The following is a 14,915-nucleotide window of genomic DNA, read 5'->3' as shown; positions in this document are numbered from 1 at the left end:
TACCATGGCAGTGACAAGTTGAAACTCCAACAGCTTTTTTTTCTCTCTCTCCCGCCCCCCCTCTCTCTCTCTCTCTCTCTCAGTCTGAAGCAGGCTGAAGCAGCTTGTGCCTGACGTCACAGTCCCGACTCACTCAGGCACTTAAAGCGACCTCACAGTAAACGAACCTGCGGTCTCGTAGCACAATGCACCTCTAAAGTCTGACAGCAGAATAGAGAGTAAATCTGCGATGGAGCAGAGTCAGAAACCAAAGTTGCCAGCCTGAGCCAGGGATTTGGGGCTTCAGTTTACGTGTTTACGAGGAGGAGGAGGAGAAGGAGGAATAAGGCCGGCAGGATATGGCTACAAAAGAAAGATGAGAAACATTTGGAAACTGGTTGGCCGGAAAAAGTGTTTAATTTCTGCAAAATACTGGTGGAAATAAACATGTCAAGCAACAAATGTGGAGCGTAGTAAACAGAGAACGATTAAGCCGAGCCCCTTCAGCATGCCTAGACTGTGTACTCTTCTACTTAGTTGCTGCCTGAACTGCAGAGTTCCTCCAGAATTTTGAGTGTGTACGTCTCTGTATTTTCTGCAACTGCAGAATCTCCTGTGTTTTATATCTGCATTAGTAAGAGGAGTTTACTTTGGCATTAGATACAGGTTGCTATTGAGTACATTGATTATGGGAGCCGTTTTCTGCGTTAAAACAGCTGCTGAATTTTCTATGCATACAAAAAAAAAACTGAGCTATGGACGTGGAACCAATGCTTGCAGAATCTTTTACCTATAAAGCCCTGTGTTTAAAATTTCGCCGTCGCAAAAGCACCGATCAAATGCGCAGGCGTCAGGGTTGATGACGTATAGGAATATCACGCATGCGTACTTACACAAAAGGCCTCAGGTTACGGAAGCAGGTAAGAGAGATTCTCTGGGCGAAAAAAAAATTAACAGCGACTTTGAGACAATTATTGTAAGATCCGGACACTTTGATCCGCAATCCCGGAACAATCCTGCTCTCTTCCCTCTGTAGCCCATGATCCGTACACGGGCCCCAGGGAGCTTCCGGCAGATGAGGAAACGGGAACCGATGGATCTCTCAGGCAGAGCTGAGCTTCAGCTATCTAAATGCAAGGATTAGGAACTCGGAGAAAGGGAACAAAATCTTTTACATCATCAGTTGAGAAAATCACCTGTGTTCTACCTCCAATCACAAACAAGAGAAAATGTGCGGAAATTGAAAATCCAAGCAGCGCACACAAAATGCTGGAGGAACACAGCATGAGTACGTTTCCATAGATGCTGCCTGGCCTGCCGTGTTCCTCCAGCATTTTGTCTGTGTTGCTTGTTCTACCCCCTCCTGTTTGGACTTTTCTACCCGTGAGAACGTGTTTTGGCCCGTTCTGTCTGGGAACATAATGATGTCAAACACCTTGGTCCTGGGCAACAAGTAGCAAGACTGTCCTTCCCTACATATTCATTGGCATTGCCATCAATGAGTTCACCACTGTCAGTTATCTGGGGGAGGGTTCAGGGGAAATATATAGAAACTGGTGTTACCAGTGTGTATTGTGCTGATGCAAAAGTTGATGGAGAATTTGCAAGTAGAAAGACGTGGAATGGTATTTGAAAATCTGACTTTTTGTAGTATCATTTAGCAAGCAAAACACGTATGGACAGTGTGAAAATGCCCTGTCGAGAAAATCTTTCATTACCCACTACAGGCCTGATACATAGGTTGTGTGAGAGTGCAGATGAACTCAATCAAATCCAGAACAGATCAAAATTATTATTGACAATGCTAGCTGTTAAAATGAGTATGTCTATATATATAAAATTCGGTACACACTTGTTGTATCACCGCTTTAAGGAGTAAAAGCTGGAAATGGATGAATTCTGGATCGTCCAGGAGTTGGAGGGGGTGATAGATTTGACCTGAAGAGAGGTGACTTACACCCAAGGTGCAAGACACAGGAAACTGTGAGAGTCAGGAAGGGGAATGAGGTTAAATAGCCATCGCAGAGTACTCTTGAGGCCATTCCCCACAATAACAGGTAGACCATAGAAAGGGTGCAGAGAACATTTACAAGGACTTTGCATCGACTGGGAACCATGCCTTATGAGAATAGGTTGAGTGAACTTGGTCTTTTCTCCTTGGAGTGACAGAGGATGAGGGGTGACCTGACAGAGGTGTATGAGATAATGAGAGGCATTGATCATGTGGATAGTCAGAGGCTTTTTCCCAGGGCTGAAATGGCTAGCAAGAGAAGGCATAGGTTTAAGGAGCTTGGAAGTAAATACAGAGGAGATGTCAGGATAAATGTTTTTTATGCAGAGAGTGGTGAGTGCGTGGAATAGGCTGCTGGTGGTGGTGGTGGAGGCAGAAACAATAGCGTATTTTAAGAGTCTCCTGGATGGATACGTTTTCTATGTTTTTTATGTTCTATGTATTCTACCGTTTTAGAAATTGTTTGGGGGGGGGTATACTAACTGGCAGAGGAAAGTCAAATTAGTGATAGGGGATTTGCTAGTTAAGGGAACAGAATGAGAAGGGGACTAATATACTAGTGGTTAGGTTTGCTATTGCTAGTGTGATGGGTGCGGAGTGGGGGTTTAAACTAAAGTTGAAGAGGGGATGTGAGCCAGAACAGATAATAGAGAGGGTGAGTTGAATTGAATTGACTTTATTACTTACATCCTTCACGTGCATGAGGGGTAAAAATATTTGTTACTTCTCTGTCTAAAGGTGCAATGTATAGTGGAACAGAACAGTCAATATAACATATAAATACATTTGTATCAGCATGAATTAATCAGTCTGATGGCCTGATGGAAAAAGCTGTCCTGAAGCCTGTTGGTCCCGGCTTTTATGCTGTGGCACTGAGGGACTGTGGACCAGTTTGTGGTCGGGGTGACTCGGGTCCACGGTGATCCTTTGGGCCCTTTTTACACTCCTGTCTTTGTAAATGTCCTAAATCATGGGACGTTCACAACTACCGATGCACTGGGTGTCGGCACCACTCTCTGCAAAGTCTGTGATTGAGTGAAGCACAGTGCCCATACCAGGCAGTGATGCAGCCAGTCTGGATGTTCTCAATTGTGCCCCTGTAGAAAGTTCTTAGGAGTTCGGGGCCCATTTCAAATTTCCTCAACCATCTGAAGTAAAAGAGGCACTGTACAGACCATGTGAGATCCTTAGTGATGTTTATGCTGAGGAACTTAAAGTTGCTCACCCTCTCAGCCCCAGATTCATTGCTGTAAATAGCGGTTAGCCTGTCTCCATTCCTCCTGTAGTCCATAATCAGCTCCTTTGTTTTTGTGGCAATGAGGGAGAGGTTGTTTTCTTGACACGAGACAGATGTTGTTCAGACCTCAGGGCATGGAATTGTAATATTACAACCACTACTGAGACTTGTTTGCACCCAACAATCTGAGGGATTTGGAAGAACAACTTAGTAGAGAGATCGCAGACTATGCCAATTCTTGATAGAGAAAGCAATTTTAAATTTCAGTAGATTGACTGTGACTCCCATATGTAAAAGGACTAGATGGGGGTAAAGTTTGTCAAATGTGCCCTTAGTCAGCACGTAGAATCCCTAGCACAGAAGTGTGCAATAAGCAATTGGAAAATAACCCAGGGCTGGTGACAGAATATTAGTGTATGGCAACACTTTGCATCTAGTGATCATAATACCATGAGGTTCTAAGTTAACTTGGAAAAAGAGAGGAGTGAACCATGCATTGAGATTCTGAATTGGAGGGGAAGGTTAATATTGATGGTATCAGAAAGTACCTGACAAGTGTGGTTTGCGACAGGCTGTTTTCTGGCAAAGGAGTACTTGATATGTGGGAGGCCTTCAGACATGAAATTTTGAGGGTGTCTAGTTTGTATGTGCATGCCAAAATAAAAGTTGAAAGGTAACTGGTGCAGGAAAGCTTGGTTTTCAAGAGATATTTTGCTCCTCTAAATGCCTCAGACTGTTGGGTGCTACCAAGACTCATTAATGACGACAATACCATAATTCCACGCACTAAGCTCATCTGACATTTTATTTTAATTGTCTTCTGTTGGTTTCTAAAAGATTCCCGATAGCTTTTGTTCTTTTGTTTGCCTTCTCTTTGGCTTTTATGTTGGCTTTGGCTTCCCATTTCAGCCATGGTTGTGTCCTCCTGCCTTTCCAATGCTTCCACTTTTTTGGGATTTGTCGATCACTCAGCTCCCGAATTGCTCCCAGAAACTCCAGCCATTGCTGCTCCATTGTCATTCCTACCTATTCCCTTCAAGTCAAGTTTATCCAGCTTCTCTGTCGCAGAAACATGGAGAAGGTCAGAACAGAAACATGCCCACTATGGGTGATCAGAATGGTAATCAATACGGGAGACAAAGTAGATGGGGGAGGTTTAAATAGTAGTTTTGCATCCGTATTTACTCAGGAGACAGACACAGAGTCTATAGAAGTGAGGCAAAGCAGCATCAATTTCATGGACCCTGTACAGATTACAGAGGTGGAGGTGTTTGCTGTCTTAACGCAAATTAGCATTGATAAATCCTTGGGACCCTACGGAAGACAAGTGTAGAAATTGTCGGGGCTCAAGCACAAATATTTAAATCATCCTTTATGACAGGTGAGGTACTCGAGGATTGGAGGACAACCAATGTTGTTCTGCTGTTCAAGAAAACCTCTAAAAATAAACTAGCATATTTTACGTTGGTGATCTTGACATCAGTAGTGGGAACGTTATTGGAATCTGTAAGTATTTGGATAGCTCTGGACTGATTAGGGATAGGCAGCATAGCTTTGTGCATGGTAGATCATGTCTAACCAATCTCATAAAATTTCTCGAGGAAGTTATCAGGAAAGTGGATGAAGGCGAGGCAGTGGATGTTGTCTACATAGCATGCATAGCAAGGCACTTGACAAAGTCTCATCTGGGAAGATGGTCAAGAAGGTTCAGTCATTCAGTATTCAGTAAATTGGATGAGACACTGGCTTTGGGAGAAGCCACAGTGTGGTTGCAGATGGTTGCCTCTCTGAACAGAGGCCTGTAGCTAGTGGTGTCCCACAGGGATCGGTGCTGCATCTGTTGTTGTTTGTCATCTATATCAGTAATCTGGATGGTAACATGGTTAGCTGGATCGGCAAATTTGTGGATGACACCAAGGGGGTGTAGTGGTCAGTGAGGAAGAATATAATATCTTGCAGTGCGATCTGGATCAGCTGGAGAAATGGAAAATGGAACTTAATGTGGACAAGTGTGAGGTATTGCACTTTGGTAGGACCCAGGTCTTACACAGTGAATGGTAGTACACTGAGGAGTGCTGTAGAAGAAAGGTCCATAATCACTGAAAATGGTGTCACAGTTTGATAGATTATTGCACATTGGCCTTCATGAACCAAAGTATTGAGACAGGACATGGATGTTATGTTGACTTCTTGCAAGACATTGGTGAGGCCTAATTTGGAGTATTGTGTGCAGTTTTGGTGATCAACCTACAGGAAATGTAAAAGAGGTTGAAAGAGTTCAGAGAAAATTTGCAAGTATATTGCCAGGTCTGAAGGACTTGGATTATAAGGAAAGATTGAACAGGTCTTGGCTTTATTCCTTGAAATGTAAAAGATTGAGGGGAGATTTGTTGGCAGTGTAACAAAATGATGAGGGTTATAGATGGGTTAAATGTCAGCTGGCATTTACCACTGAGATGGGGTGGGACTACAACCAGAGGCCATGAGTTAAGGGTGAAAGGTGAAACATTAAGGGGAATATGAGGGGATACTTCTTCACACAGATGGTCATCCGAGTGTGGAATAAGCAGCCAGCACAAGTGGTGCATGGAAGCTCAATTTCAACATTTATGAGGTTTGTGTAGGTACCTGGATGGTAGGGGTACTGGAGTAGACAGCTTAAATAGTTCAACAGAAACTAGATGGGCCAAGGGATCTGTTTCTGTGTTGTAGTTCTCTATGACTCTGTGACAAGAACCTGAAATAAGACAAAAATTCACTCTGTCCTTTTAATAGCTGTGCGGATCAACCATTCATCTCAGCAGGAAATTTTAATATGGCTTTCATACTGTGACACTTTAAATTAACAGTACTTAAAAGAAAATCCCAGTTGTACATTAACAAGGGCTATTTGCGTGAGAGTGTTTTTTACTGTGGGGCCAGGCACCCATGCAGCTCAGCGGGAACAGGGAATAACACCACTGGAGTGAGTCAAAATGAGCCAGGTCACAGATTGGAGATGGCAGAAATGTCCCATTCTTATAGAGACAGGAAGAGCATCAGAGAGTTTGATGGTCATTCCAGATACCAGCACTGTGCCCAGTTAGAAGATGATTTCTCTCTCCAACTTGGGCTGAGCTTCACGGTAACAGTGTGATGCTAGATCACACCTTGGCAACTCATGTAATCTCATCTGAAATGTTGTCCTACACCCATTGATGGATTTTGTAAATCTTTTTACAGGTTAAAAATGACAAGGGATTCATCTGTGGGAATCATGAACACAACACACCAGTTTTGCTGTCTCTGTCCACGTATATAAGAAGTGAAGCAAGGGAATCACTCGATCATCCTTCCTGCTCAGACTGTGGGGAGGGATTCACTCTATCATCTGACCGACTGGCACGCCTGTCAGTTTACACAGGGGAGAGGCCGTTCATCTTTTCAGACTGTGGGGATTCACGGTCAAGGTCAAGGTGAAAGGGGATTCACTCGGTCGTCCCACCTGTGGACACACCAGTCAGTTCACACCGAGCAGAGGCTGATCATCTGCTGAATTTGTGGGGAAGGATTCGCTCAGTCATCCCTAATGGCTCTCCAGCGAGTTCACACTGGAGAGAGGCCATTTACCTGCTCAGACTGTGGGAAAGGATTCACCTGCTCATCTAAGCTGAAGGTACATCAGCGAGTTCACACTGGAGAGAGGCCATTCGTCTGCTCAGACTGTGGGAAGGGATTCACTTGCTCATCTTATCTGAAGGTACATCAGCGAGTTCACACCGGAGAGAGGCCGTTCACCTGCTCAGACTGTGGGAAGGGATTCACTCAGTCATCCCAACTGAAGGAACATCAGCGAGTTCACACTGGAGAGAGGCCATTCGTCTGCTCAGAATGTGGGAAGGGATTCACTTGTTCATCTCATCTACAAAGACACCAGCGAGTTCACACCGGGGAGAAGCCGTTCACCTGCTCAGTCTGTGGGAAAAGATTCACTCAGTCATCCCAACTGAAGGAACATCAGCGAGTTCACAGTGGAGAGAGGCCATTCATCTGTCTGGACTGTGGGAAGGGATTCAATTGCCCATCCAATCTACAAAGACACCAACGAGTTCACACTGGAGAGAGGCCATTCAGCTGCTCAGACTGTGGGAAGGGATTCACTGAGTTAGCTAGCTTACAAGCACACCAACGAGTTCACACTGGGGAGAGGCCATTCACCTGCTCAGACTGTGGAAAGGGATTTACTCGGTCAGCTCAACTGAAGGAACATCAGCGAGTTCACACTGGAGAGATGCCATTCTCCTGCTCAGACTGTGGGAAGGGATTTACTCGGTCATCTGACGTAACGGCACACCAGCGAGTTCACACCGGGGAGCGGCCATTCACCTGCTCAGACTGTGGGAAGGGATTCACTTGTTTATCTAATCTGAAGGTACATCAGCGAGTTCACACTGGAGAGAGGCCATTCACCTGCTCTGTCTGTGGGAAGGGATTCACTCAGGCATCAAACCTTCAAGGACACCAGCGAATTCACACTGGGGAGCGGCCATTCACCTGCTTGGACTGTGGGAAGGGATTCCCTTGCTCATCCCAACTGAAGGTACATCACAGAGTTCACACTGGAGAGAGGCCATTCACCTGCTCAGACTGTGGGAAGGGATTCACTTGCTCATCCCAACTGAAGGTACATCAGAGAGTTCACTCTGGGGAGAGGCCATTCACCTGCTCAGACTGTGGGAAGTTATTCTCTCAGTCATCCGAACTAAAGGTACATCAGCGAGTTCACACTGGGGAGAGGCCGTTCATCTGCTCAGACTGTGGGAAGGGATTCACTTTGTCATCGTACTTACTGAGACACCAGTCGGTTCACACTGGCGAGTGGCCATTCACCTGCTCTGTCTGTGAGAAGGGATTCACTGAATCATCCTCCCTACTGAGACACCAGTCAGTTCACACTAGGGAGAGGCCATTCACCTGCTCAGTCTGTGGGAAGGGATTCACTGAATCATCCTCCCTAATGAGACACCAGTCAGTTCACACTAGGTAGTGGCTGTTCAACTACTCAGACTGTGGGAAGGGATTCACTCGGTCATCCGACCGGGAAGGGATTCTCTCAGCCAAATCAACCAAATCTGCATTATTGGGTTCACTGGGGAAAGGCTGTTCACCTGCTCTGAATGGGGGAAGCGAATCATTCAGTCCTCTAAACTTATGTAACTCTCGATTTGGCTAGCTGCATAATCAAGGGGGTGATAGCCTCCAAACTTAAGAAATCTCATTTGGTTGGATGCTGCGTGGTGTTACAAATCAGTACCCTGAAATAACAAAAGGTACACGATATGTGATTAAACAATTGTGCTTTATGATTCTTACTTTGACTATATGGTTAGTGAAGAAAGCAAAAAAATGAAAAGGGGCCCACTCTCACCATTCAAGTTTTCTCATATCTCCCCATCAAAAGACTGTGAAAACCTCTGTTCCAGACTCACAAGAAAGAGCATTTCTGTTATTGGATATCCCCGCACTCCAAAACCCCGTATCTCTAGATGTAACCTAAACATTGCTGCTTCAGGGAAACCATTACCTCAGCAGTGAAACATTGCAGAGAGGCTATTATATTAGCAGTGAAACCTTGCAGCATGTTACACTTGTGACACACTGGGGAGTAATTTCAATAAGCTGCATACTGGATATCTGTCCATCACCTTTGCTGAATTCAATTTCGAGAATGACTGTCAGTGCTGAACTCTGCAATTATTGCTGCTGCTCACCACACCCAGTTCTGCACCCTGGTCACTGGGCATGGGAGGAGTTTCTTCTGCTGCATTTTCACCTTTAATGGGACTGGAGTTTAATATCCTGGATCTGAGACAAATAAATCAGTTCTTTTTAAACTCTGTCTCTGGTACTTAGTGAATTTATAACACACATAGCATACAGTAGAGAGTCCAATCAGGCCGGCAGGACCCTGCCCAACTGAATTCAGTTCAATTCATTCCTTTTAAATCCTCCCCTATTGCTTATATCTCGCTATCCCTGTGGTGATGGATCCCAAACTCTGTGGGTGAAGAGGTTTCCCTTGAATTTTCTGCAGACTGAAGAAGTCGAGCTGACTGCAGTTCAGTCTGAGGTTCTTTGCCCCTCAATTCTCTGGGCTGAGCAAGGATTACATTGGGAGTTAACCGCCATATTCAGGGCTTGTTTCCACATTATGGGTCATTTTCCCTACTTCTGAAGGGTTGCTGAAACACCACTGTCCTCAAAAACTGAAAGCAGAATGGGAAACCATCAATTCGATGTTCAACAGAGCAGTGTCAGGAACTAGAAGCGTGTCTCCACAGGGCAGAGTTTGGGGCTCTGGACGATGGTCTAGGTAAGTGCATGATGAGGAGAAGGGAATCAGCAGCGGGGCGTTGCAACAAATGACAGAGTAGCAACACTTGCAAGTTGATTGCGAAAATAATTTGGTTGTCTGATTGATGACACAAACAATGCCTGTGCTGAGATACTCCACTGGTCAAGTAACATGTGCTTGTTGACAGTGGCAGTTATTTCTAGGAATAATACAGAAGGAACAGGATCAGTTTATTCCAACCAGCAAGAAAGATTCTAAGGGGAGGAAGGGGCGACCGTAGCTGACGAGGGAAGTCAAGGACAGTATAAAAATAAAAGAGAAGTAGTATAGCATAGCAAAGATGAGCGGGAAGCCAGAGGATTGGGAAACTTTTAAAGAGCAACAGAAGATAACTAAAAAGGCAGTACGGAAAGAAAAGATGGTAAGCTAGACAAGAAGTTGGATAGTAAAAGCTTCTTTAGGTATGTGAAGAGGAAAAAAGTGAGTTAAGACCAAAGTTGGGCCCTTGAAGGCAGAAATGGGTGAATTTATTATGGGGAACAAAGAAATGATAGTTAAGTTGAACAGGTACTTTGGATCTGTCTTCACTAGGGAAGACACAGACAATCTACTGTTTGTAATAGTGGCCAGAGGACCTAGTGTAACGGAGGAACTGAATTAAATTTACATTAGGCAGAAAATGATGTTGGGTAGTCTGGTGGGATTGAAGGCTGATAAATCCCCAGGGCCCGATGTTCTGCATCTCAGGGTACTTAAGGAAGTGGCTCTAGAAATTCTGGACACACATTGGTAATCATTTATCAATGTTCTATAGATTTAGGATCAGTTCCTGTGGTTTGGAGGGTAGCTAATGTTATCCCACTTTTTAAGAAAAGAGGGAGAGAGAAAACAGGGAATTATAGACCAATTAGCCTGACATCAGTGGTGGGGAAGATGCTGGAATCAATTGTAAAAGTTGAAATAGCGGCACATTTGGATAGCAGTAACAGGATCAGTCTGAGTCGGCATGGATTTACGAAGGGGAAATCATGCTTGACTCAGCTGGAATTTTTCGAGGATGTAACTATGGAAATAGACAAGGGAGAGCCAGTGGATGTACTGTACCTGGACGTTCAGAAAGCCTTTGATATGATAATAGGCAAAATTAATGGGCGCTGGGGGTAGGGTACTGATATGGATAGCAAATTAGTTGGCAGACTGGAAATAAAGAGTAGGGATTACGGGTCCTTTTCAGAATGGCAGGTAGTGACTAGTGGGATGTCGGAAGGCTCGGTGTTAGGATTGCAGCTATTTGCAATATGTATTAATGATTTAGATGAAGGGATTATAAGTAACATTAACACATTTACAGATGACACAAAGCCGGTGGCAGTGTGAAATGTGAGGAGGATGTTATGAAAATGCAGGGTGGACAGGTTGGATGAGTGGGCAGATGCAGTTTAATGTGGATAAATGTGAGGTTATCCACTTTAGTGGCAAGACCAGGAAGGCAGGTTAACAACTGAATGGTGTCAAGTTAGGAAAAGGAGAAGTACAACAAGATCTAGGTGTCCTTGTTCATCAGTCACTGAAAGTAAGCATGCAGGTAGAGCAGGCAGTGAGGAAAGCTGATGGCATGTTGGCCTTCATAACAAGGGAAGTTCAGTATAGGAGCAAAGAGGCCCTTCTGCAGTTGTACAGGGCCCTGGTGAGACCACACCTGGAGTATTGTGTACACTTTTGGTCTCCAAATCTGAGGAAGGACATCCTTGCTATTGAGGGAGTGCAGCGTAGGTTCACGAGGTGAACTGTCATACGTTGAAAGATTGGAGCGGCCAGGCTTGTATACACTGGAATTTAAAAGGATGAGAGGGGATCTGATTGAAACGTGCAAATTTATTAAGAGATTAGACACGTGAGAGGCAGGAAACATGTTCCCGATGTTGGGGGGGGGGGGGGCGGGGCGGGGGGGGGGTGGCGGGGGGAGGTTTCCAAAGCCAGAGGCCACAGTTTCAGAATAAGGGTTAGGCCATTTAGGGCTGAGGAAAAACTTTTTCACCCAGAGAGTTGTTGATCTGTGGAATGCTCCGTTTCAAAAGGCAGTGGAGGCCAATTCTCGGGATGCTTTCAAGAAAGAGTTAGATAGAGCTATTAAAGATAATGGATATGGAGAGAAGGCAGAAACGGGGTACTGATAGTGAATGATCAGCCATGATCACAATGATTGGCAGTGCTGGCTCGAAGGGTCGAATGGCCTGCTCCTGCACCTATTGTCTATTGAATGGTTTTATTTATTGAGGGAGTCGTTCCTGCTTGGTTATCCTGTAGTGTTATATCTAGATGGTTATTATGGATTGTCCTATCTGAAATATTGTAATTTATCATATAATTTGTAAGATTTTGGGTCTAAAACTGGATAAGTCTTCAATTTATGGTGCCTTGATGAAGTGATGGAGGGCATTCATAAGTTTGTATTTTAAAGCAAGATTTTGTTGAGTGACATTTGCCACTTGATTGTACCTTTGTAAGTAATCAGATTGAGTTAAACTGCTGCAGGATTCTGAAATGTGTTGGATTGTGTCTGGTTTCTCTTGGCATTTTCTGCACTTACTGCCTTGTTTGTTTGTATTTCATGTATTTTTGATTTTTTTTCCTTTTGTTAACCAGCTTGTCCTGTTTTTCAGCAAGGAACCCCTCTGTTTCTGGGAAGAGGTCTCAAACTCTCATTCAGGTGCTTGATGCTTCCCTGTCACCCTCTCATCTGCACAAATCGTTGGGATGTCTCCCATGGAGGGTCGTACTCATTGCACTGGTTAATGTTTTCTTCCATAGTGATGATTTATTTTTCTGAGTTGGCCTCTCATTTAAGTTTTCTGGTCTGTATTCCTTATCACAATTGCATTGCAGATTGTTACCTGTTTGTGAGTTTCTCGTGAGCATGATGTAATTGTCTCGTGATATTGGTACGATTTAGTGGTCTCATGATAGTGGGGTGATGTGATGTCACGTGATGACATGTTCCCGCTAATATAAAAAGGGAAATTTGGAGTTCGTTGTGTTATTTGTTCTTCTTTGGAGTCACAGTTAGTGGTTACGTTATCTTAGAAGTAGAGAGAGTGAAGAGTTAAGGCTTTGAGTCACCCAAAAGAACTGGGTAGAAATCAAAGGCGTGTATGTCGAATGTGACTGGCATTTGGAAATAGTCCTACGTGGATTGTGGCATGCACATTTGTTTAACCCCTGCATGGTCTCGGGTGTGTCGTGACCACCTTTGGCGACAGTTCAGTTACTTTGAGAAATCTTATTCTTCGGGATTCTTCGGAAAAGGCATTTCTCGGCTGGGATCTGCATCAACAGTTTCGTTTTTTAGGAATCGCTTCCTTCGCAGAATTATGGAAGTCTCTCCTTTAATTACTTTAAGAATCACTTGGACTGATTAAACTACCACTTTAAGACGTGCTTAAATAAGCTCTGTTATGTATTATCTCTAAGTTCGACTGTTTGATAGCCATAGACGCAGAACACTGTTAACTTCCATTTAAGTTAGTTGTTCGTTTACGTTTCTGTGTTTTTTTTAAGTAGAGGCTAATAAATGTTGTTTATTTATAAAAAACCGACTCAAATTTCATATCTTTTGCTGTTGGTGACGTAATAAAATTGGGGTCTAGTCCAGATATGAACAAATTTAGAGCATATTGATTGTTTAATTATCGATCTTATTGGGAAAGGCAAAATACCGGTTTCCTTTTGTTTGATTGGTTGGTGTGTGGAAATCAGCAGCAATGGATGTTGGGAATTTTCTGGAATCACCATCCCCTGTGATATTAGAGAAAGTGAAAAAGGGTGAGGTGCTGGAAATTGCTAAAGCATTTGGAGCTTAACAACAGCTACCACGAAGCCAGTGATTCAGAGGAAAATAGCTGAGCACTATATAGATACGAAAGTGTTTGATGAAGAGGTGTTAGCCAAGTTTTCAGTAAGTAAACGAGATACATTTCCAACTGGAGCGAATGAGGTGAGAGAAATTTAAAGTAGAAGTGGCAGAAAGGGAAAGAGATAAAGAGAGGGAACTTCTGCTAGTGATAGCGTGGTTAAGGTTCCAGGATCAAGCTGGTTCTAGGGAACCGGTTGTGCCCGTTGTTGCTAGTCGGCAAGTTAAATTAGTTCCTCTATTTAATGAGACTGAAGTTGATAAATACTTCCAGTATTTTGAGAAAGTTGCTCTGAGTTCAAATTGGCTGAAAGAAGGCTGGCTTGTCCTTTTACAAAATGTAATTAAAGGTACAGTGCAACATGTTTATACGGCTTTATTTAATGAACGGACTGCTGATTACGATACAGTATAGCAGGTGAATTGGTTCCGGAAGTTTATTGCCAAAGAATTAGGAATCTGAAGAAATTTCTGAACCAAATTTATGTGAAATTTGTCTATAACAGATCTGTGTGTTTTGAGACATGGTGCACTTCTAAAAATGTGAATGGAGGTTATGACAACTTGAAAGTGTTGGTTTGAACTGAGGAATATAAAAGATACGTCCCTAGGCTCTTTGAGGAGATGCGAAGGGATTTAGAGAGAGTGGATTGGGTCGAGTGGTTTTATGGGAAGGATGTAATAGAGAAATGGAGGTCATTTAAGGGTGAAATTATGAGGGTACAGAATCTTTATGTTCCTGTTAGGTTGAAAGGAAAGGTTAAAGGTTTGAAAGCACCATGGTTTTAAAGGGATATTAGAAACTTGGTTCGGAAAAAGAGGGATGTCTACAATAGATATAGGCAGCATGGAGTAAAGGAATTGCTCGAGGAATATAAAGAATGTAAAAGGAATCTTAAGAAAGAGATTAGAAAAGCTAAAAGAAGATACGAGGTTGGTTTGACAAATAAGGTGAAAGTAAATCCGAATGGTTTCTACAGTTATATTAAAAGCAAGAGGATAATGAGGGATAAAATTGGTCCCTTAGAGAATCAGGGTGGTCAGCTATGTGTGGAGCCGAGGGAGATTGGAGAGATTTTGAATGATTTCTTCTCTTCGGTATTCACTAAGGAGAAGGATATTAAATTGTGTAAGGTGTGGGAAACAAGTAAAGAAGTTATGGAACCTGTGACAATTAAAGAGGTGGGAGTACTGGCGCTTTTAAGACATTTAAAAGCGGATAAATCTCCGGGTCCTGACAGGATTTTCCCCAGGACCTTGAGGGAAGTTTGTGTAGAGTTAGCAGGAGCTCTGACGGAGATCTTTCAGATGTCATTAGAAACGGGGATTGTGCCGGAGGATTGGCGTATTGCTCATGTGGTTCCATTGTTTAAAAAGGGTTCTAGAAGTAAGCCTAGCAATTATAGACCTGTCAGTTTGAGATCAGTGGTGGGTAAATTAATGG

The 14,915-nt window shown here is 43.5% G+C and overlaps 1 protein-coding gene across 6 annotated transcripts; it reads left to right on the top strand.

Annotated features, from left to right (window-relative positions):
• The first annotated feature begins 745 nt into the window (after positions 1–745).
• On the top strand, positions 746–13,147 carry LOC132384412 (zinc finger protein 229-like). 6 transcript variants are annotated; one of them, XR_009508879.1, is made up of 3 exons: positions 746–899; positions 6,450–9,579; positions 12,225–12,354. XR_009508879.1 is itself a non-coding variant. In XM_059955543.1 (3 exons), exons 2-3 carry the CDS (start codon positions 6,796–6,798, stop codon positions 12,474–12,476), a joined length of 1,263 nt encoding a protein of 420 aa, XP_059811526.1. In that variant the 5' UTR covers positions 746–899; positions 6,450–6,795; the 3' UTR covers positions 12,477–13,147. The 6 variants fall into 6 exon arrangements, 4 of the variants coding, with proteins under 4 accessions (XP_059811526.1, XP_059811525.1, XP_059811524.1 ...); XR_009508880.1 differs by having other exon boundaries at positions 6,450–8,536; positions 12,225–12,348; XM_059955543.1 differs by having other exon boundaries at positions 6,450–7,806; positions 12,225–13,147.
• The last annotated feature ends 1,768 nt before the right edge of the window (positions 13,148–14,915 follow it).

The sequence above is a fragment of the Hypanus sabinus genome, chromosome 32 (genome assembly GCF_030144855.1).
Source record: "Hypanus sabinus isolate sHypSab1 chromosome 32, sHypSab1.hap1, whole genome shotgun sequence".
Lineage (NCBI taxonomy): Eukaryota > Metazoa > Chordata > Chondrichthyes > Myliobatiformes > Dasyatidae > Hypanus > Hypanus sabinus.
The sequence above is the reverse complement of the archived record's forward strand: the minus strand, read 5'-3'. Positions and strand labels throughout refer to the sequence as shown.